Below are 23,906 nucleotides of genomic sequence, written 5' to 3' on the forward strand. Positions count from 1 at the left end.
CTACAAAACGAAAACCGAAAACAGCCTATACAAGTGTCTACTAACCTCTAACCAGGACATCAAGACACACAGGACAATCACCCACAATACAACCAAAGAATATGGCTGCCTAAATATGGTTCCCAATCAGAGACAACGGTAAACACCTGCCTCTGATTGAGAACCACTTCAGACAGCCATAGACTCTCCTAGAACACCCCACTAAGCTACAATCCCACTATACACACATTCCAAAATCCCAAGACAAAACACACCACAATACAAAAACTCTATGCCACACCCTGGCCTGACCCAATACATGAAGAAAACACAAAATACTTAGACCAGGGCGTGACAGAACCCCCCTAAGGTGCGGACTCCCGAACGCACCTCAAAACAAATAGGGAGGGTCCGGGTGGGCGTCTGTCCATGGTGGCGGTTCCGGCGCGGGACGTGGACCCCACTCAATTAATGTCTTAGTCCCCTCTCCTCGCGTCCCTGGATAGTCCACCCTCGCCGCCGACCATGGCCTAGTAGTCCTCACCCAGAAACCCACTGGATTGAGGAGCAGATCGGGACTGAGGGGCAGCTCGGGACTGAGGCAGCTCGGGACTGAGGGGAAGCTCAGGAGTGAGAGGAAGCTCGGGAGTGAGAGAAAGCTCGGGAGTGAGAGAAAGCTCGGGAGTGAGAGAAAGCTCGGGAGTGAGAGAAAGCTCGGGAGTGAGAGAAAGCTCAGGAGTGAGAGGCAGCTCAGGAGTGAGAGGCAGCTCAGGAGTGAGAGGAAGCTCAGGCAGGTTGATGGATCTACCAGATCCTGGCTGGCTGGTGGTTCCGACAGATCCTGGCTGACTGGCAGATCCTGGCTGATCCTGGCTGACTAGCGGTTCTGGCGGATCCTGGCTGACTGGCGGATCCTGGCTGACTGGCGGATCCTGGCTGACTAGCGGATCTGGCAGATCCTGGCTGACTGGCGGATCCTGGCTGACTGGCGGATCCTGGCTGACTGGCGGATCCTGGCTGACTAGCGGATCTGGCAGATCCTGGCTGACTGACGTATCCTGGCTGACAAGCGGATCTGGCAGATCCTGGCTGACTGGCGGATCCTGGCTGACTAGCGGTTCTGGCAGATCCTGGCCGACTGGCGGATCCTGGCTGACTAGCGGATCTGGCAGATCCTGGCTGACTGGCGGATCCTGGCTGACTAGCGGATCTGGCAGATCCTGGCTGACTGGCACTTCTGGCGGATCCTGGCAGACTGGCGGATCCTTGCTGACTGGCGGATCCTGGCACACTGGCGGATCCTGGCTGAATGGCGGATCTAACTGATCCTGGCAGACTGGCGGCACTGGTGGCGCTGGGCAGACTGGCGGCGCTGGGCAGACTGGTAGCTCAGGCGGCGCTGGGCAGACTGGCGACGCTGGGCAGACCGGCGGCGCTGGGCAGACTGGCGGCGCTGGGCAGACTGGCGGCGCTGGGCAGACTGGGAGCACTGGCGGCGCTGGGCAGACTGGCGATGCTGGGCAGACTGGCGGTGCTGGGCAGACTGGTAGCTCAGGCGGCGCTGGGCAGAGGAGTACTGGTGCCTCTGGAATGAGGGGCTCTGGCGCCTCTGGCATGAGGGGCGGTAGCTCTGACAGCGCCGGACAGGCGGGAAGCTCCGGCAGCGGCGCCGGACAGGCGGGAGGCTCCGGCAGCGGCGCCGGACAGGCGGGACGCTCCGGCAGCGGCGCCGGACAGGCGGGAAGCTCCGGCAGCGGCGCCGGACAGGCGGGAAGCTCCGGCAGCGGCGCCGGACAGGCGGGACGCTCCGGCAGCGGCGCCGGACAGGCGGGACGCTCCGGCAGCGGCGCCGGACAGGCGGGACGCTCGGCAGCGCGCCGGACAGGCGGGACGCTCCGGCAGCGGCGCCGGACAGGCGGGACGCTCCGGCATCGGCGCCGGACTGGCGGGAGGCTCCGGCAGCGGCGCCGGACAGGCGAGAGGCTCCGGCAGCGGCGCCGGACAGGCGGGAGGCTCCGGCAGCTGCGCCGGACAGGCGGGAAGCTCCGGCAGCGGCGCCGGACAGGCGGGACGCTCCGGCAGCGGCGCCGGACAGGCGGGACGCTCCGGCAGCGCTGGACAGGCGGGACACACTGTAGGCCTGATGCGTGGTGCTGGCACTGGTGGTAATGAACCGAGGACACGCACAGGAAGCCTGGTGCGGGGAGCTGCTACCGGAGGGCTGGGGTGTGGAGGTGGTACTGGATAGACCGGACCGTGCAGGCGCACTGGAGCTCTTGAGCACCGAGCCTGCCCAACCTTACCTGGCTCGATGCCCACTCTAGCCCGGCCGATACGAGGAGCTGGAATATACCGCACCGGGCTATGCACCCGCACTGGGGACACCGTGCGCACCACTGCATAACAAGGTGCCTGCCCGGTCTCTCTAGCCCCCCGGTAACCACAGGAAGTTAGCGTAGGTCTCCTACCTAGCGTAGTCATACTCCCTGTGAGCCCCCCCCAAGAAATTTTTGCGGCTGACTCTCAGGCTTCCATCCGCTCTGCCGTGCTAGCTCCTCATAATGCCGCCTCTCTGCTTTTGCTGCCTCCAGCTCGGCTTTGGGGCGACAATAATCTCCAGGCTGATCCCAGGGTCCTTTACCGTCCAGTACCTCCTCCCATGTCCATTTCTCCAGGTAGTGCAATCTCTCCCACTGTAGCTGCTGCTGCTCCTGTTGCTTCTCCTGTGGCTCCTGCCTGTTGACACGCTGCTTGGTCCTGTGGTGGGTGATTCTGTAACGGCTTTCTAATGGTGAAGGAGAGTCGGACCAAACTGCAGCGTGTCTATTGTGATTCATCTTTAATAAACAAACGTAACACACAACAAAACACTAACACTACAAAACGAAAACCGAAAACAGCCTATACAAGTGTCTACTAACCTCTAACCAGGACATCAAGACACACAGGACAATCACCCACAATACAACCAAAGAATATGGCTGCCTAAATATGGTTCCCAATCAGAGACAACGGTAAACACCTGCCTCTGATTGAGAACCACTTCAGACAGCCATAGACTCTCCTAGAACACCCCACTAAGCTACAATCCCACTATACACACATTCCAAAATCCCAAGACAAAACACACCACAATACAAAAACTCTATGCCACACCCTGGCCTGACCCAATACATGAAGAAAACACAAAATACTTAGACCAGGGCGTGACAAGGAGTAGCGGTGTTGTCTGTGGTGATCCATGTTTCCGTCAGAGCCAAGAAGTCGAGGGACTGGAGGGAGGCATAGGCTGAGATGAACTCTGCCTTGTTGGCCGCAGATCGGCAGTTCCAGAGGCTACCGGAGACCTGGAACTCCACGTGGGTCGTGCGCGCTGGGACCACCAGATTAGGGTGGCCGCGGCCATGCGGTGTGGAGCGTTTGTATGGTCTGTGCAGAGAGGAGAGAACAGGGATAGACAGACACATAGTTGACAGGCTATAGAAGAGGCTACGCTAATGCAGAGGAGATTGGAATGACAAGTGGACTACACGTCTCGAATGTTCAGAAAGTTAAGCTTACGTAGCAAGAATCTAATTGACTAAAATGATTAAAATGATACAGTACTGCTGAGATAGGCTAGCTGCGTTGTTGACACTACCCTAATCAAGTCGTTCCGTTGAGTGTGAAGTTTCTACAATGCTGCTTTTCGGTCCTCTTCTGGCTGTGCCAGGTGTAGATTATAACAGTACATGGCCAAGATGTTCAAACGTTCATAGATGACCAGCAGGGTCAAATAATAATAATCACAGTGGTTGTAGAGGGTGCAACAGGACAGCACCTCAGGAGTAAATGTCATTTGGCTTTCATAGCCGAGCATTCAGAGCTGGAGACAGCAGGTGAGGTTTAGAGAGAGAGTCGGAAACAGCAGGTCCGGGACAAGGTAGTGCGTCCGGTGAACAGGTCAGTGTTCCATAGCCGCAGGCAGAACAGTTGAAACTGGAGCAGCAGCACAACCAGGTGGACTGGGGACAGCAAGGAGTCATCAGGCCAGGTAGTCCCGAGGCACTGTCCTAGAGCTCAGGTCCCCCTGAGAGAAGAGATAGGGAAAGAGAGAGGAAAAGAGAGTGAGAGAAGTAGAGGGAGCATACTTAAATTCACACAGGACACCAGATAAGAAATACACCAGATATAACAGACTGACCCTAGCCCCCCGACACATAAACTATTGCAGCATAAATACTGGAGGCTGAGACAGGAGGGGTCGGGAGACACTGTGGCCCTGTCCGACGATACCCCCGGACAGGGCCAAACAGGCAGGATATAACCCCACCCACTTTGCCAATGCACAGCCCCCACACCACTAGAGGGATACTTTCAACCACCAACTTACCATCCTGAGACAAGCCTGAGTATAGCCCAAGAAGACCTCCCCCACAGCACGAACCCGTACTGAGAGAGAGAGAGAGAGAGAGAGAGAGAGACAGAGAGAGAGACAGAGACAGAGACAGAGACAGAGAGACAGAGAGACTAACGCATAAGACTAACGCATGTTGAAGCGGCTAGGGATAGGATGTTGGAACCATGCCAAAACAGAGGAGATCAAATAGGAAAAGCCAGAGAGGAGAGGAGGGACCTGGGAACTCCTGTTGTTTGATGACTGGTCCGGGTGTATTCTGTGACGAGGGTTGTTGTGTGCCAGTCGGTAACCACGGTTCTCTGGTTCCCCTGCCCCCCCTCCCCCGATTCCCTGGGAGAGGAACCTGAGCTGGTTCTGTGACGCTGCTGAGATTGGTGTCCAAAACGTACTGGGAGTAGGATGACAGTGGGATGAGCTCATACTAAATCTGCTGAGTCATGGAGAACCCGAAGTAGAGACGGCCTGGTATATCTCGTTGGCGCAACAAGCGTGACAGTGAGTCAGCCACCTTTGGAGCTGTACAGTATTCCCTGTCACCAAGTACCAAGTCATGTGCTGCTACTGTATATCGATGGCCGCTAAGGTTTCACACAAGGACATATGGACACGTGCAGTCTGAGGTAATACCAAGACATACGGTAACCTCTCGTCAAAATACTCATTTATTCAAGCTTAGGTTTAACAACTACCGTTTCCTAACGGGTTGTTTCCCTACAGTAGGCAGCCTGTTTTAATAGAATCGCACCCGATGATTTCAATCGACAAGGAACAAAGATTTTACGAGTCAGAGGCGGGTTAAACAAATGCATTTGATCCTCTCACCCCCATCCATGTAAAGGTCAAATGTGGAGTTTAGTAAGGACCAATGAGGTGGACTCGAATCAACGCAGAACAAAACGAAAGTTGGTCAGCGCCAACGGTCCAAAAGAATCTCTTCTCCAGCTAAAGGAATGGGTCTGTTCCAGTGTTCAGCCTGAGTCTCAGACCTAGTTGAGTGGGTGGCCTGTGGTAGAGAGCGAGAGGTTTCCATGTGCCGTTAGCGACGGCTACCTCTGGGGTCTACCCCTCACAGTAAGACAATCAGGCTCGCGCCTGTCTTCAAGCTTGTCTTCTGCACTCTATTGTACAGTCATTCTGCTCATGTCACACACACACACACACACACGCACAAAGAGAACAATGCCAACATTGTGAAATTGGAGCCTGGAGCTCCATGGAAGAGAGAGAGCTCTGTCTCCCTGTTGGCCCCTCTATCATAAACTAACAACAGGAGCCAGTCAATATCCAGACAACAAGCCTGTGTGTGTGTGTGTGTGTGTGTGTGTGTGTGTGTGTGTGTGTGTGTGTGTGTGTGTGTGTGTGTGTGTGTGTGTGTGTGTGTGTGTGACTGAATGCACAATGAAAGGATTTGAACATCCAACTGGCTGCGTTACTAGTGTTACCAGTTTGGATTTCTGTACTAAGAGTTTAGAAAACTCACTACATACCAGTTTCAGAAGTGTTTGAACCCAGGTCTGATATATAGTGTAAAGGGAGGTATGCAGAAATTGCCTGGCACCATGATCAGGTCAACCTGTTCTCTACATACATCTATACCCTGTGTATAGCAGCGTTGCAGTTCTTCTTTAACCTGTCTCCTCCCCTTCATGTACACTGAATGAAGTGGATTTAACAAGTGACATCAGTAAGGTATGATAGCTTTCACCTGGATTCACCTGGTCAGTCTGTGTCATGGAAAGAGAAAGTGATCTTAATGTTTTGTACACTCAGTGTAATTCTGTATTATTACACTTATGACACGCATGTTTTTGTTTCTATTTTACTCTGAATTGATGAGAGAGCGCGAGAGAGAGAGAGAGAGAGAGAGAGAGAGAGAGAGAGAGAGCGCGAGAGAGAGAGAGAGCGAGAGAGAGCGAGAGAGAGAGAGAGAGAGAGCGAGAGAGAGAGAGAGAGAGATACAGAGCATGGCATTTCAGCTGGCCTGTGGGAGGTGTTGGGTTTCCAGTAGGAGTCCTTAAGTGTGTTACGTTAGTCTGCCAAAGTCACATCCAGCAGCCAGCCATGTAGAAAGAGCATAACAAATAACACAGACAGGCAAACAGACAGACAGGCAGGCTGACAGGCATGCAGGCAGACAGACAAGTGGAGGAGGTGAGGGAACGAGTGAGGGAGCAGGAGAGGAGCGAGAAGGAGAGAGAAAGAGCGGAGGAGAGGGACAGAGGGAGGAAAGAAAGAAGAGAAACGAGAGAGAGAGAGAGAGGAGAGGAGGGTCGCTAAGAGAAAAGACGGACTTGACAGGAAGAGAGGAGAGAAGTGAAGAGAAGAGAAGAAGGGGAGTGGGAACACTACCCTGGAATAGCCAGGCAGCAACTAGAGCTGTAGCAGACTCCTCCCTCTCACCCCCTCCCCTCTCTCTCTTTTTCCCCGTCTCTCTTTCTCTCTCTCTCTCTCTCTCTCTGAGGCAGTCTGTTACTCTGTCATTTGACCCGGCGAGAGCTCAGCAACTGGGAAGAACGAGGGAGAAAGGAAAACAGAAAGAGAGGGATAATTCTCATGACAGCCATGCAGTCCATCCCTAATGGCTGTGTTTTTCTCTAAGCCATATCTCGCTAGTTTTGGCTGTGGACCCGATCTGACTGGAGCTCTTGAACTGGACTTTGTGTTTCCTCTGTGGACGCCCTCCCGACACTGCCGTGTGGGATTTACTCTGCACCGCGAGGATCTAGTGTGTACTTGCGTGGGTGCTCGCTGGGCCATGCCCACCCCTGGTAACGGGTCATCCAGCGTGAGGTGTACACCATGAAAGGGGGCCACCACCACCGAGGCTGTGCCTGCCAACATTTGTTCCGTAAAGTCCTGGCCAAGTGTGGCTGCTGCTATGCCCGGGTCAGAGGTTAGTGTACACCGCGTATACACACTCATTCACGCCAGCTGTCGTGTCTGTTTGTGTACTCTGTGTGCTTGGGTGCGATAAACTGTGTGTGTGTGTGTTTACTTCTGTGTGTGTTTACTTCTGTGTGTGTGTGTGTGTGTGTGTGTGTGTGTGTGTGTGTGTGTGTGTGTGTGTGTGTGTGTGTGTGTGTGTGTGTGTGTGTGTGTGTGTGTGTGTGTGTGTGTGTGTGTGTGTGTGTGTAATTTGTACACAAGCGCGCTGATACAGGAGTAGGTTGATGTGTGTGTCGATTTATAGTGAGCTGTAGCAAATCAACACGGTCTCATCTCTCTGCCTGCCCTTCCCTGTCACACCACTGCCTTGTTCAGCCTTCACCCTCTTCTCTCTGCCACATTTGCTCAGATGTCCACCCACCTCCTCCTCCTCCGCCTTCCCCCTGCCTCCGTTTTGCAAGGAGTAGGTGTAGTGTACTAATGGGTTACGGGTGCGGAGCAGAGCCTTTCTCCTCTCCTCTCTCCTGTCTCCAGCTGAAGCAACAGATTGGTGTCTCTCCTCTGGCAGACTGTTAAAGTACCACACGCAGAGAGATATGGACAGGGGAAGTCACACAGTTACACTATTACAGGAAACACAGGGAAGAGGACATTGCTATGGTGTGTGTACATGTAATACACATTGGAAAGAGGCAGGGAGGGACAGGGACTGTCGTACACTCTTCTAGGAAAATATGATGTGTTTGTGTGTGTCCCGGTGTGTGTGCCTGCGTGTGTGTGGCTGCGGGTGTGTTTAAGGTCCTTGAGCGAGGTATGTGCCCATCTTGCTGTCTATGTTGGTTAGGTGCATGCAGCCCACGAATGGATTGGGGGACTGAGCTACTCTCGTCAATTCCTCTACCTCGAAAAGCAAGCTGATTTAACCGGGAATCTCTCTGTCTTTCTTTCTCTTTATCGCTCTCTCTCTTCCTCCCTCTCTTCCTCTTCCTTCGTTCTTTCTTTCTCTCCCTCCCCCTCTCTCTCCTTCTCCCCTCTCCCCCTCTCTCCCCCCCTCTCTCTCCCTCTCTCCCCCCCCCCTCTCTCTCTCCCTCCCTCTCTCTCCCTCTCTCCCTCCCTCTCTCTTTCTCTCTCCCTCTCTCTTTCTCTCTCCCTCTCTCCCTCCCCCTCTCTCTCTCTCACCTCCCTCTCTCTCTCTCTCTCTCTCACCCTCCCTCTCTCTCTCTCTCTCTCTCTCTCTCTCTCCCTCCCTCCCTCTCTCTCCCTCCCTCCCTCCCTCCCTCCCTCCCTCCCTCTCCCCCTCTTTCTCCCTCTCTCTCCCTCTCCCCCTCTCTCTCTCTCCCCTCTCCCTCTCTCTCTCTCTCTTTCTCTCTCCCTCCCTCCCTCCCTCCCTCCCCCCCCTCTCTCTCTTCCCCTCCCTCTCTCTCTCTCCCTCCCTCCCTCTCCCTCTCCCCCTCTTTCTCCCTCTCTCTCCCTCTCCCCCTCTCTCTCTCTCTCCCCCCCTCTCCCTCTCTCCCTCCCTCCCTCCCTCCCTCTCCCCCTCTCCCTCCCTCCCTCCCTCCCCCTCCCTCCCCCTCTCTCTCTCTTCCCCCCTCTCTCTCCCTTGTACCCTTTTGAAAGGTTTCTCATAATGAAGTTCAGCAGGAAGAGCAGCAGTCTATTAGAATAGTGAGGTTGAGTAAAAGCGGTGGATACGTAATAAGAACAAAGACCTTTATAGACTCATGAAATCCAAAGAATCCACCAGACCCAGAACACACTCTACTGCTGTAACGTTTACCAGATAGTCCACACAGTCAGGCACACACACACACACACACACAGGGTATAGATGTATGTAGAGAACAGGTTGACCTGATCATGGTGCCAGGCAATTTCTGCATACCTCCCTTTACACTATATATCAGACCTGGGTTCAAACACTTCTGAAACTGAGTCTACTGTTTATTTGGTATGTAGTGAGTTTTCCAAACTCTTAGTACAGAAATCCAAACTGGTAACACTAGTAACGCAGCCAGTCTGACATTCAAATCCTTTCATCGTGCATTCATTTTGTTTTGTAGACTTGTTTCACCACACAACCGTTGATCCAAATTAGAAGTTTACTGTGAAATATAATGAGAACATTGGTTTAATCACCAAAACACAGCATGATGATTTCTTCTCATTTGAGTCATTTTACCTACCAGTTGATCCAATAGATAAAATTGCCCTTTGAATGTACTGTCAATTACAGTTCATTACACTGTTTTCACATTAGGCAATTATAACGTCTCTCGTTGGTGGTAGGAAGAGTGGACCAAAGTGCAGCGTGGAAAGTGTTCATGATTCTTTTATTTAAAAAAACACTCAAACAAAATAACACAAGTGAAAACGAAGGCGCACAGTTCTGTCAGGCTAAGACACTAAACAGGAAACAAGATCCCACAACCTAATGGTGGGGATAAAGGGCTGCCTAAGTATGATCCCCAATCAGAGACAACGATAGACAGCTGCCTCGGATTGGGAACCACACTCGGCCAAAAACAAAGAAACAGAAAACATAGAATTTCCCACCCGAGTCCCACCCTGACCGAACCAAACAGAGAATACTAAGGATCTCTAAGGTCAGGGCCTGACAGCAATACACTGCCCATTCAGATTGACTGAACATCACATTTCCACATGTGATCAAATGAAAGAAGCGTGGTGTTTAGCAGGCACTAGTTAGCATCAAGCCGGTCTTCCGCATTTGGCCATAGGGTCTCATCGAAAATCCCTGGAAATATCCTCATTGTTCATGCACCTGGGGGAAAAAACTTCTGGCATGGCGAATCCAACCCTGAACTAGATCAGGAATGACACCTTTGCATGAGTCATCCGTGGCCTGAAAGAGGCTGCGCTCATGGGGATGGCAATCATACATATTTCACCTGTATTGTAATTGTGTATTTAAAAAAAAAATATATAGTATTGCATTTGTACCTATTTATTGTGGTGGGCCCGTACGTGGCTCAGTAGGTAAGAGCATGGCGCTAGCAACACCAGAGTTGTGGGTTTGATTCCCACTGCGGTCACATACCAAAATGTGTGGACTCTTGTCGCTTTGGATTAAAGGCTCTGCCACGTAAATGGCGTATTTTTATTTTTTTACAGCATCACAGAGCAGTATTGGCCAATGCAATTTTTTAGTAAAGCAGTTTAAACCTTAAAAGACCCCATCAACTTCATGTTGGATACATGTTCACAGCATAAGGGAGGCATTTCTTTCTTGTTTCTTGATTATTTGCGTAATGTAATTGTATGGCTATTGTATTACTGCACGGTAGGAGCGGTAAAGATTTCGCTGCGCGGGCTGTAAACCTCCGCTAGTCTGTGTGCGTGAGCGACACACTTTGATTTGATTTGATCTGCTGCCGCACATCTCTGATCTTGTCAATGTCCAAATCTTTTGTTGTTGCCTCCTGTGAAGTGTAAATCGCAATTAGGCCCCATCATCACAGTACATCGGGGTGTATACATCTGACTTCTTCTGTGTTTCTTACTTTACAGACAGGCATTTTCATTACGTAGTTCTCCGATTCTGTAGTAGACAAAAACCCGTTGACCAAGTCAAATCTGTAGGTTTACCAAGCGGTTAAGTGATCATCAATTAAGGATAAAGGAACAGTACAATTCATTCCAACAATAGAGGAGAGAATCATATCAAAAGTCATTTGAGTGTTGCATTGCGAAAGGAAATGGCTTTATATGATCAGGTATCACATTGGGGGAAATGTATTTCTCGATGGAACACTGATTAAATTGGGTGGAAAAGTGACCACGATCTTGTGCGTTGCACATAGTCAACATAGAGTTTTGATCGGTTTTGCGTTTTGCACTCAGACTTGTTCAGATGTACAACGTACTTGGGAAAATTGCCTGCCTGGAGTGTCAGACGGATCGGGTTTGGCGTTTTGGGACTATTCTACTCTAATACATGTACGGTATTTTGAAACGATTTCAAGTACTGTTTGAATCCAGATCTGCTCTTTATCAAAGGGTTATGCAGAGAATGCAGCGGAACTACTACCCACTGAGGCTCAATCCCAGGGAGTCATCGGGAGCTTGTAAATCAGCGGGTTTCCTTTCTTCTTATTGCCTGGACATTCTCAGAAGGACACTCAAATACCTCACATGCCTCCAGTGTAATCTCTAAGCCGTATGTAACGGATACACTCCTGCCTCATAGAGCCGAGCAGCAATGGGCAGACCAGCCCATCGACTTTGTTGTCAAACTATCCATCGTGCACATATTTCATTTAGGAGTGAATAAATATGATTTTCATACTCCTCTGCTCCTTAATTAAAAATATGAGAAAAAAAATCAGTTGAATTGGTATTTAGAACCCTTGACTTCTCCCACATTTGATTATGTTACAGCTTTACTCTGAAATGGATGACACTGTTTTTTTCGTCATCAATCTACAAAAAAATACCACATAATGACAAATAAAACAAATATACATATAAAATAAAAACGGAAATATCACATTTACATAAGTATTCAGACCCTTTACTCAGTACTTTGTTGAAGCACCTTTGACAGCAATGACAGCAGCCTTGAGTCTTCTTGGGTATAATGCTACAAGCTTGGCACACCTGTATTTGGGGAGTTTCTCCCAGATGGATGGGGAGCGTCGCTGCACAGCTATTTTCAGACTGGGTCTCTCCAGAGATGTTCGATTGGGTTCAAGTCTAGGCTCTGGCTGGGCCACTCAAGGACATTCAGAGACTTGTCCGGAAGCAACTCCTGTGTTGTCTTGGCTGTGTGCTAACTGTTGTTGTCCTGTTGGAAGGTGAACCTTCGCCCCAGTCTGAGGTCCTGAGCGCTCTGGAGCAGGTTTTCTTCAAGGATCTCTCTGTACTTTGCTCCGTTCATCTTAGCCTTGATCCTGACTATTCTCCCCATCCCTGCCGCTGAAAAACATCCCCACAGCAAGATGCTGCCATCACCATGCTTCACCGTAGGGATGGTGCCAGGTTTCCTCCAGACATGACACTTGGCATTCAGGCCAAAGAGTTCAATCTTGGTTTCATCAGACGAGAGCATCCTGTTTCTCATAGTCTGAGAGTCTTTAGGTGCCTTTCGACAAACTCCAAGCTGGCTGTCATGTGCCTTTTTACTAAGGAGTGGCTTCTGTCTGGCCACTCTACCATAAAGGCCTGATTGGTGGAGTGCTGCAGAGATGGTTGTCCTTCTGGAAGGATATCCCATCTCCACAGAGGAACTCTGGAGCTCTGTCAGAGTGACCATCGGGTTCTTGTTCACCTCCCTGACCAAGGCCCTTCTCCCCCGATTGCTCAGTTTGGCCGTTCGCCCAGCTCTAGGCAGAGTCTTGGTGGTTCCAAACTTCTTCTATTTAAGAATGATGGAGGCTGCTGTGTTCTTGGGAACCTTCAATACCGCAGGAATGTCTTGGTATCCTTCCCCAGATCTGTGCCTCGACAAAATCCTGTCTCGGAGCTGTAGAACTTTACACAAAATGTGTAAAAAGTCAAGGGGTCTGAATACTATACAGTGAGGGAAAAAAGTATTGACCTCTGTGATAGCCAGCAAGGGTTTTGCCACCAAGTACCAAGTCATGTTTTGCAGAGGGGTCAAATACTTATTTCCCTCATTAAAATGCAAATCAATTTATAACATTTTTGACATGCGTTTTTTTCTGGATTTTTTGTTGTTGTTATTCTGTCTCTCACTGTTCAAATAAACCATTAAAATTATAGACTGATCATTTCTTCGTCAGTGGTCAAACATACAAAATCAGCAGGGGATCAAATACTTTCCCGCCCTCACTGTATAGGGGAAACAGTGCTATTTGGGATGCAGCGCAGAACAAAAATAGAATTACCTCTTAGTGTCACACATGTCCTAGAGGTGTAGGCTGAGGCGACGGGCTGAGATGTTCATCAGTACTGTATGTCAACAGAACCTAAGCTTCCTCCCCCCACTCCCTCCTCTCCTCCCCCCCTTCCATTCCCCCCATCGACGGAGGTAACTGCAATGCGGAAGTCAAACATTAAAATCGATGGAGCAATCTGGACCTCCTTTAACCTCTATGCAGTCACCCAGCCAAGACACGACCAACTCGCCGCTTCCTAATCAATGCTTAATAATGGATGGATAAAATCAATGGGTTCCTTTAGCAGAGCTTGGCGCTATTACGTGAATGTGCTGTGTGTGTGTGTGTGTGTGTGTGTGTGTGTGTGTGTGTAAATGTGTGTCTTGTGTGTGTGTGTGTGTGTGTGTGTGTGTGAGTGCCTGTGTGTGTGTAAATGTGTGTCTTGTGTGTGTGTGTGTGTGTAAATGTGTATCTTGTGTGTGTGTGTGTGTGTGTAAATGTGTATCTTGTGTGTGTGTGTGTGTAAATGTGTATCTTGTGTGTGTGTGTAAATGTGTATCTTGTGTGTGTGTGTGTGTGTGTGTGTTACAGCCAATGTCTGAGACGACCGGGAGGCGTAGAAAAGCTACCAGAAAATAATGTGTACTAACAACGTGCATAAACATGAATATTTACCACCTATTAAAAAATTATTCGGCTGCTGGGGGGGGGGGGGGGGGGCGCTCTCAACCAGCAGAATGACCTTATTTTGACCGGATAGAAACATGACAAACCATAAAGAGGCATGACAAACCATAAAGAGGCATGACAAACCATAAAGAGGCATGACAAACCATAAAGAGGCATGACAAACCATAAATCCGTGGGGCTGTTATAGTTTGAATGAAGGACGATTACTGTCATACGTAACCTGATAAGAACATCCAACCTGGATCCAATTTTTTACTGGTTGGTAGCAACCGGGCAGGCCTGTAGCATTGCTAAAGTGTTTTGTTGTTTGACTGACTGGTGTGTGGATCCGTGCCTGGATAGCTCATCTTGGCCTCTGAGAAAACAGAAGTCAGAAGTCATGGAGTCATTGAGCAACTGCAGCTCTGCTCCCTGCTACTCCTAGCCTCCCCCTGACCCCAACAATGGCCTTCTACTCCCTAATTCAACCCCTGAAACATTCTCCCTACTCTTACTTTCGCCCCAGAAATAAGAGGACTGCCTCGCATAACTGTGTGCGTGTGCATGTGTGTGTGTGTGTGTGTGTGAGATACGGTACTGGCTTGAGCAAATATGTACTGTATCTAGCTCTGTCACTGAGCGAGCCTTTTCCTGACATCCATATAGGTTATTTACAGTATGAAAACTCCCACGTAAAACACGTCCTCCTCATACCATGGCAATTATTGTGGCTGTGGCGTAGCCTCCTACACACCGGATTGTGTTTGAGAAGGCCCACAGGTAATCTCAGCTGAACAGACACTGCTGCCAGGGGGAGAGAGAGAGGGAGAGGGAGAGGGAGAGAGAGAGAGATATGAAGTGGAGGAGAGGGAGAGACAGAGAGAGAGAGGGAGAGGGAGAGAGATATGAAGTGGAGGAGTGGGAGAGACAGAGAGAGAGGGAGAGGGAGAGAGATATGAAGTGGAGGAGTGGGAGAGACAGAGAGAGAGGGAGGGGGAGAGAGATATGAAGTGGAGGAGTGGGAGAGACAGAGAGAGAGGGAGAGGGAGAGAGATATGAAGTGGAGGAGAGGGAGAGACAGAGAGAGAGGGAGAGGGAGAGAGAGATATGAAGTGGATGAGAGGGAGAGACAGAGAGGGAGAGGGAGAGGGAGAGAGATATGAAGTGGAGGAGAGGGAGAGACAGAGAGAGAGAGGGAGAGGGAGAGAGATATGAAGTGGAGGAGAGGGAGAGACAGAGAGGGAGAGGGAGAGGGAGAGAGAGGGAGAGGGAGAGAGATATGAAGTGGAGGAGAGGGAGAGACAGAGAGAGAGGAGAGGGAGAGAGATATGAAGTGGAGGAGTGGGAGAGACAGAGAGAGAGGAGAGGGAGAGAGAACATGAAGTGGAGGAGAGGGAGAGACAGAGAGAGAGAGGGAGAGGGAGAGGGAGAGAAATATGAAGTGGAGGAGAGAGAGAGACAGAGAGAGAGAGGGAGATAAATATGAAGTGGAGGAGAGGGAGAGACAGAGAGAGAGAGGGAGAGGGAGAGGGAGAGAAATATGAAGTGGAGGAGAGGGAGAGACAGAGAGAGAGAGGGAGAGGGAGAGAGATATGAAGTGGAGGAGTGGAGAGACAGAGAGAGGGAGAGGGAGAGAGATATGAAGTGGAGGAGTGGGAGAGACAGAGAGAGAGGGAGAGGGAGAGAGATATGAAGTGGAGGAGAGGGAGAGACAGAGAGAGAGAGGGAGAGGGAGAGGGAGAGAAATATGAAGTGGAGGAGAGGGGAGAGACAGAGAGAGAGGGAGAGGGAGAGAGATATGAAGTGGAGGAGTGGGAGAGACAGAGAGAGAGGGAGAGGGAGAGAGATATGAAGTGGAGGAGTGGGAGAGACAGAGAGAGAGGGAGAGGGAGAGAGATATGAAGTGGAGGAGTGGGAGAGACAGAGAGAGAGGGAGAGGGAGAGGGAGAGAGAGGGAGAGGGAGAGAGATATGAAGTGGAGGAGAGGGAGAGACAGAGAGAGAGGGAGAGGGAGAGAGATATGAAGTGAAGGAGAGGGAGAGACAGAGAGAGAGGGAGAGGGAGAGAGATATGAAGTGGAGGAGAGGGAGAGACAGAGAGAGAGAGGGGAGAGGGAGAGGGAGAGAAATATGAAGTGGAGGAGAGAGAGAGACAGAGAGAGAGAGGGAGATAAATATGAAGTGGAGGAGAGGGAGAGACAGAGAGAGAGAGGAGAGGGAGAGGGAGAGAAATATGAAGTGGAGGAGAGGGAGAGACAGAGAGAGAGAGGGAGAGGGAGAGAGATATGAAGTGGAGGAGTGGGAGAGACAGAGAGAGAGGGAGAGGGAGAGAGATATGAAGTGGAGGAGTGGGAGAGACAGAGAGAGAGAGGAGAGGGAGAGAGATATGAAGTGGAGGAGAGGGAGAGACAGAGAGAGAGAGGGAGAGGGAGAGGGAGAGAAATATGAAGTGGAGGAGAGGGAGAGACAGAGAGAGAGAGGGAGAGGGAGAGAGATATGAAGTGGAGGAGTGGGAGAGACAGAGAGAGAGGGAGAGGGAGAGAGATATGAAGTGGAGGAGTGGGAGAGACAGAGAGAGAGGGAGAGGGAGAGAGATATGAAGTGGAGGAGTGGGAGAGACAGAGAGAGAGGGAGAGGGAGAGAGATATGAAGTGGAGGAGAGGGAGAGACAGAGAGAGAGAGAGAGGGAGGGAGAAGAGAAATATGAAGTGGAGGAGAGAGAGAGACAGAGAGAGAGAGGAGAGGGAGAGAGATATGAAGTGGAGGAGAGGGAGAGACAGAGAGAGAGGGAGGGGGAGAGAGATATGAAGTGGAGGAGAGGGAGAGACAGAGAGAGAGGGAGAGGGAGAGAGACATGAAGTGGAGGAGTGGGAGAGAGACATGAAGTGGAGGAGAGGGAGAGACAGAGAGAGAGGGAGAGGGAGAGAGATATGAAGTGGAGGAGTGGGAGACAGAGAGAGAGGGAGAGGGAGAGAGACATGAAGTGGAGGAGGGAGAGACAGAGAGAGAGGGGAGAGGGAGAGAGATATGAAGTGAAGGAGAGGGAGAGACAGAGAGAGAGGGAGAGGGAGAGAGATATGAAGTGGAGGAGAGGGAGAGACAGAGAGAGAGAGGGAGAGGGAGAGGGAGAGAAATATGAAGTGGAGGAGAGAGAGAGACAGAGAGAGAGAGGGAGAGAAATATGAAGTGGAGGAGAGGGAGAGACAGAGAGAGAGAGGAGAGGGAGAGGGAGAGAAATATGAAGTGGAGGAGAGGGAGAGACAGAGAGAGAGAGGGAGAGGGAGAGAGATATGAAGTGGAGGAGTGGGAGAGACAGAGAGAGAGGAGAGGGAGAGAGATATGAAGTGGAGGAGTGGGAGAGACAGAGAGAGAGGGAGAGGGAGAGAGATATGAAGTGGAGGAGAGGGAGAGACAGAGAGAGAGGGAGAGGGAGAGAGATATGAAGTGGAGGAGAGGGAGAGACAGAGAGAGAGAGGGAGAGGGAGGGAGAGAAATATGAAGTGGAGGAGAGGGAGAGACAGAGAGAGAGAGGGAGAGGGAGAGAGATATGAAGTGGAGGAGTGGGAGAGACAGAGAGAGGGAGAGGGAGAGAGATATGAAGTGGAGGAGTGGGAGAGACAGAGAGAGGGAGAGGGAGAGAGATATGAAGTGGAGGAGTGGAGAGACAGAGAGAGAGGGAGAGGGAGAGAGATATGAAGTGGAGGAGAGGGAGAGACAGAGAGAGAGAGAGAGGAGAGGGAGAGGGAGAAATATGAAGTGGAGGAGAGAGAGAGACAGAGAGAGAGAGAGGGAGAGGGAGAGAGATATGAAGTGGAGGAGAGGGAGAGACAGAGAGAGAGGGAGGGGGGAGAGATATGAAGTGGAGGAGAGGGAGAGACAGAGAGAGAGGGAGAGGGAGAGAGACATGAAGTGGAGGAGTGGGAGAGACAGAGAGAGAGGGAGAGGGAGAGAGACATGAAGTGGAGGAGAGGGAGAGACAGAGAGAGAGGGAGAGGGAGAGAGATATGAAGTGGAGGAGAGGGAGAGACAGAGAGAGAGGGAGAGGGAGAGAGACATGAAGTGGAGGAGAGGGAGAGACAGAGAGAGAGGGAGAGGGAGAGAGATATGAAGTGGAGGAGTGGGAGAGACAGAGAGAGAGGGAGAGGGAGAGAGATATGAAGTGAAGGAGAGGGAGAGACAGAGAGAGAGGGAGAGGGAGAGAGATATGAAGTGGAGGAGAGGGAGAGACAGAGAGAGAGAGGGAGAGGGAGAGGGAGAGAAATATGGAGTGGAGGAGAGAGAGAGACAGAGAGAGAGAGGGAGAGAAATATGAAGTGGAGGAGAGGGAGAGACAGAGAGAGAGAGGGAGAGGGAGAGGGAGAGAAATATGAAGTGGAGGAGAGGGAGAGACAGAGAGAGAGAGGGAGAGGGAGAGAGATATGAAGTGGAGGAGTGGGAGAGACAGAGAGAGAGGGAGAGGGAGAGAGATATGAGAGGAGTGGGAGAGACAGAGAGAGAGGGAGAGGGAGAGAGATATGAAGTGGAGGAGAGGGAGAGACAGAGAGAGAGAGGGAGGGAGAGAGAAATATGAAGTGGGGGAGAGGGAGAGACAGAGAGAGAGAGGGAGAGGGAGAGAGATATGAAGAGGAATATGAAGTGGAGGAGTGGGAGAGACAGAGAGAGAGGGAGAGAGAAATGAAGTGGAGGAGTGGGAGAGACAGAGAGAGAGGGAGAGGGAGAGAGATATGAAGTGGAGGAGAGGGAGAGACAGAGAGAGAGAGGGAGAGGGAGAGAGAGAAATATGAAGTGGAGGAGAGGGAGAGACAGAGAGAGAGAGGGAGAGGGAGAGAGATATGAAGTGGAGGAGAGGGAGAGAGAGAGGGAGGGGGAGAGAGATGAAGTGGAGGAGAGGGAGAGACAGAGAGAGAGGGAGAGGGAGAGAGACATGATGAAGTGGGAGAGACAGAGGGAGGGAGACAGAGAGACATGAAGTGGAGGAGGGAGAGACAGAGGAGAGGGAGAGGGAGAGATATGAAGTGGAGGAGTGGGAGAGACAGAGAGAGAGGGAGAGGGAGAGAGACATGAAGTGGAGGAGAGGGAGAGACAGAGAGAGAGGGAGAGGGAGAGAGATATGAAGTGGAGGAGTGGGAGAGAGAGAGAGAGGAGAGGGAGAGAGACATGAAGTGGAGGAGTGGGAGAGACAGAGAGAGAGGGGAGAGGGAGAGAGACATGAAGTGGAGGAGAGGGAGAGACAGAGGGGAGAGAGAGAGAGAGAGGGAGAGACAGAGAGAGAGATATGAAGTGGAGGAGAGGGAGAGACAGAGAGAGAGAGAGAGAGAGAGGGGAGAGAGATATGAAGTGGAGGAGAGGGAGAGAGGGAGAGAGAGGAGAGAGAGATATGAAGGGAGGAGTGGGAGAGACAGAGAGAGGGGGAGAGGGAGAGAGATATGAAGTGGAGGAGAGGGAGAGACAGAGAGAGAGGAGAGAGACATGAAGTGGAGGAGAGGGAGAGACAGAGAGAGAGGCAGAGGGAGAGAGACATGAAGTGGAGGAGAGGGAGAGACAGAGAGAGAGGGAGAGGGAGAGAGACATGAAGTGGAGGAGAGGGAGAGACAGAGAGAGAGAGGGAGAGGAGAGGGAGAGAAATATGAAGTGGAGGAGAGGGAGAGACAGAGAGAGAGGGAGAGGGAGAGAGATATGAAGTGGAGGAGAGGGAGAGACAGAGAGAGAGGGAGAGGGAGAGGGAGAGAGATATGAAGTGGAGGAGAGGAGAGGGAGAGACAGAGAGAGAGGGAGAGGGAGAGAGACATGAAGTGGAGGAGAGGGAGAGACAGAGAGAGAGAGGGAGAGGGAGAGGGAGAGAAATATGAAGTGGAGGAGAGGGAGAGACAGAGAGAGAGGGAGAGGGAGAGAGATATGAAGTGGAGGAGAGGGAGAGACAGAGAGAGAGGGAGAGGGAGAGGGAGAGAGATATGAAGTGGAGGAGAGGAGAGGGAGAGACAGAGAGAGAGGGAGAGACAGAGAGAGAGAGATATGAAGTGGAGGAGAGGAGAGGGAGAGACAGAGAGAGAGAGAGAGGGAGAGAGATATGAAGTGGAGGAGAGGGAGAGACAGAGAGAGAGGGAGAGACAGAGAAAGAGGGAGAGACACAGAGAGAGGGAGAGACACAGAGAGAGGGAGAGACACAGAGAGAGGGAGAGACAGAGAGAGAGGGAGAGACAGAGAGAGAGGGAGAGACAGAGAGAGACAGAGAGAGAGGGAGAGGGAGAGAGAGAGACAGAGAGAGAGGGAGAGACAGAGAGAGAGGGGAGAGGGAGAGGGAGAGAAATATGAAGTGGAGGAGAGAGAGAGACAGAGAGAGAGAGGGAGAGAAATATGAAGTGGAGGAGAGGGAGAGACAGAGAGAGAGAGGGAGAGGGAGAGGGAGAGAAATATGAAGTGGAGGAGAGGGATAGACAGAGAGAGAGAGGGAGAGGGAGAGAGATATGAAGTGGAGGAGTGGGAGAGACAGAGAGAGAGGGAGAGGGGAGAGAGATATGAAGTGGAGGAGTGGGAGAGACAGAGAGAGAGGGAGAGGGAGAGAGATATGAAGTGGAGGAGAGGGAGAGACAGAGAGAGAGAGGGAGAGGGAGAGGGAGAGAAATATGAAGTGGAGGAGAGGGAGAGACAGAGAGAGAGAGGGAGAGGGAGAGAGATATGAAGTGGAGGAGTGGGAGAGACAGAGAGAGAGGGAGAGGGAGAGAGATATGAAGTGGAGGAGTGGGAGAGACAGAGAGAGAGGGAGAGGGAGAGAGATATGAAGTGGAGGAGTGGGAGAGACAGAGAGAGAGGGAGAGGGAGAGAGATATGAAGTGGAGGAGAGGGAGAGACAGAGAGAGAGAGGGAGAGGGAGAGGGAGAGAAATATGAAGTGGAGGAGAGAGAGAGACAGAGAGAGAGAGGGAGAGGGAGAGAGATATGAAGTGGAGGAGAGGGAGAGACAGAGAGAGAGGAGGGGGAGAGAGATATGAAGTGGAGGAGAGGGAGAGACAGAGAGAGAGGGAGAGGGAGAGAGACATGAAGTGGAGGAGTGGGAGAGACAGAGAGAGAGGAGAGGGAGAGAGACATGAAGTGGAGGAGAGGGAGAGACAGAGAGAGAGGGAGAGGGAGAGAGATATGAAGTGGAGGAGTGGGAGAGACAGAGAGAGAGGGAGAGGGAGAGAGACATGAAGTGGAGGAGAGGGAGAGACAGAGAGAGAGGGAGAGGGAGAGAGATATGAAGTGGAGGAGTGGGAGAGACAGAGAGAGAGGGAGAGGGACATGAAGTGGAGGAGAGGGAGAGACAGAGAGAGAGGGAGAGAGATATGAAGTGGAGGAGAGGGAGAGACAGGGAGAGAGGGAGAGAGATATGAAGTGGAGGAGAGGGAGAGACAGAGAGAGAGAGAGAGAGGGAGAGAGATATGAAGTGGAGGAGAGGGAGAGACAGAGAGAGAGAGAGAGAGGGAGAGAGATATGAAGTGGAGGAGGAGAGACAGAGAGAGAGGGAGAGGGAGAGAGACATGAAGTGGAGGAGTGGGAGAGACAGAGAGAGAGGGAGAGGGAGAGAGACATGAAGTGGAGGAGAGGGAGAGACAGAGAGAGAGGGAGAGGGAGAGAGATATGAAGTGGAGGAGTGGGAGAGACAGAGAGAGAGGGAGAGGGAGAGAGACATGAAGTGGAGGAGAGGGAGAGACAGAGAGAGAGGGAGAGGGAGAGAGATATGAAGTGGAGGAGTGGGAGAGACAGAGAGAGAGGGAGAGGGAGAGAGACATGAAGTGGAGGAGTGGGAGAGACAGAGAGAGAGGGAGAGGGACATGAAGTGGAGGAGAGGGAGAGACAGAGAGAGAGGGAGAGAGATATGAAGTGGAGGAGAGGGAGAGACAGGGAGAGAGGGAGAGAGATATGAAGTGGAGGAGAGGGAGAGACAGAGAGAGAGAGAGAGAGGGAGAGAGATATGAAGTGGAGGAGAGGGAGAGACAGAGAGAGAGAGAGAGAGGGAGAGAGATATGAAGTGGAGGAGTGGGAGAGAGAGAGAGAGGGAGAGGGAGAAAGATTGAAGTGGAGGAGAGGGAGAGACAGAGAGAGAGGGAGAGGGAGAGAGACATGAAGTGGAGGAGAGGGAGAGACAGAGAGAGAGGGAGAGGGAGAGAGACATGAAGTGGAGGAGAGGGAGAGACAGAGAGAGAGGGAGAGGGAGAGAGACATGAAGTGGAGGAGAGGGAGAGACAGAGAGAGAGAGGGAGAGGGAGAGGGAGAGGGAGATAAATATGAAGTGGAGGAGAGGGAGAGACAGAGAGAGAGAGGGAGAGGGAGAGAGATATGAAGTGGAGGAGTGGGAGAGACAGAGAGAGAGGGAGAGGGAGAGAGATATGAAGTGGAGGAGTGGGAGAGACAGAGAGAGAGGGAGAGGGAGAGAGACATGAAGTGGAGGAGTGGGAGAGACAGAGAGAGAGGGAGAGGGAGAGAGACATGAAGTGGAGGAGAGGGAGAGAGAGAGAGAGGGAGAGAGATATGAAGTGGAGGAGAGGGAGAGACAGAGAGAGAGGGAGAGAGATATGAAGTGGAGGAGAGGGAGAGACAGAGAGAGAGAGAGAGAGGGAGAGAGATATGAAGTGGAGGAGAGGGAGAGACAGAGAGAGAGAGAGAGGGAGAGAGATATGAAGTGGAGGAGTGGGAGAGACAGAGAGAGAGGGAGAGGGAGAGAGATATGAAGTGGAGGAGAGGGAGAGACAGAGAGAGAGGGAGAGGGAGAGAGACATGAAGTGGAGGAGAGGGAGAGACAGAGAGAGAGGGAGAGGGAGAGAGACATGAAGTGGAGGAGAGGGAGAGACAGAGAGAGAGGGAGAGGGAGAGAGACATGAAGTGGAGGAGAGGGAGAGACAGAGAGAGAGGGGAGAGGGAGAGGTAGAGAAATATGAAGTGGAGGAGAGGGAGAGACAGAGAGAGAGGGAGAGGGAGAGAGATATGAAGTGGAGGAGAGGGAGAGACAGAGAGAGAGGGAGAGGGAGAGGGAGAGAGATATGAAGTGGAGGAGAGGAGAGGGAGAGACAGAGAGAGAGGGAGAGACAGAGAGAGAGAGATATGAAGTGGAGGAGAGGAGAGGGAGAGACAGAGAGAGAGAGAGAGGAGAGAGATATGAAGTGGAGGAGAGGGAGAGACAGAGAGAGAGGGAGAGACAGAGAAAGAGGGAGAGACACAGAGAGAGGGAGAGACACAGAGAGAGGGAGAGACACAGAGAGAGGGAGAGACAGAGAGAGAGGGAGAGACAGAGAGAGAGGGAGAGACAGAGAGAGAGGGAGAGACAGAGAGAGACAGAGAGAGAGGGAGAGGGAGAGAGAGAGACAGAGAGAGAGGGAGAGACAGAGAGAGAGGGAGAGTGAGAGGGAGAGAAATATGAAGTGGAGGAGAGAGAGAGACAGAGAGAGAGAGAGGAGAGAAATATGAAGTGGAGGAGAGGGAGAGACAGAGAGAGGGAGAGGGAGAGGGAGAGAAATATGAAGTGGAGGAGAGGGATAGACAGAGAGAGAGAGGGAGAGGGAGAGAGATATGAAGTGGAGGAGTGGGAGAGACAGAGAGAGAGGGAGAGGGAGAGAGATATGAAGTGGAGGAGTGGGAGAGACAGAGAGAGAGGGAGAGGGGAGAGATATGAAGTGGAGGAGAGGGAGAGACAGAGAGAGAGAGGGAGAGGGAGAGGGAGAGAAATATGAAGTGGAGGAGAGGGAGAGACAGAGAGAGAGAGGGAGAGGGAGAGAGATATGAAGTGGAGGAGTGGGAGAGACAGAGAGAGAGGGAGAGGGAGAGAGATATGAAGTGGAGGAGTGGGAGAGACAGAGAGAGAGGGAGAGGGAGAGAGATATGAAGTGGAGGAGTGGGAGAGACAGAGAGAGAGGGAGAGGGAGAGAGATATGAAGTGGAGGAGAGGGAGAGACAGAGAGAGAGAGGGAGAGGGAGAGGGAGAGAAATATGAAGTGGAGGAGAGAGAGACAGAGAGAGAGAGGGAGAGGGAGAGAGATATGAAGTGGAGGAGAGGGAGAGACAGAGAGAGAGGGAGGGGGAGAGAGATATGAAGTGGAGGAGAGGGAGAGACAGAGAGAGAGGGAGAGGGAGAGAGACATGAAGT

At 51.7% G+C, this 23,906-nt stretch overlaps 1 protein-coding gene across 3 annotated transcripts in view; it reads left to right on the forward strand.

The window, feature by feature from the left end:
- LOC115124777 (rho guanine nucleotide exchange factor 25-like) overlaps window positions 1-23,906 on the forward strand; it is a 181,004-nt gene that overhangs the window by 41,118 nt on the left and 115,980 nt on the right. The window contains exon 1 of one of the 3 annotated variants that reach the window (XM_065005511.1): window positions 7,087-7,271. The exons of the other annotated variants lie outside the window; for them this stretch is intronic. Within the exon in view, the coding sequence (XP_064861583.1) occupies window positions 7,178-7,271 (94 nt within the window). The 5' untranslated portion in view covers window positions 7,087-7,177. Of the gene's footprint in view, window positions 1-7,086; window positions 7,272-23,906 lie in introns of those variants that run through there. 3 annotated transcript variants of the gene reach the window in all.

Source organism: Oncorhynchus nerka, linkage group LG20 (genome assembly GCF_034236695.1).
Source record: "Oncorhynchus nerka isolate Pitt River linkage group LG20, Oner_Uvic_2.0, whole genome shotgun sequence".
NCBI classification, from domain to species: domain Eukaryota; kingdom Metazoa; phylum Chordata; class Actinopteri; order Salmoniformes; family Salmonidae; genus Oncorhynchus; species Oncorhynchus nerka.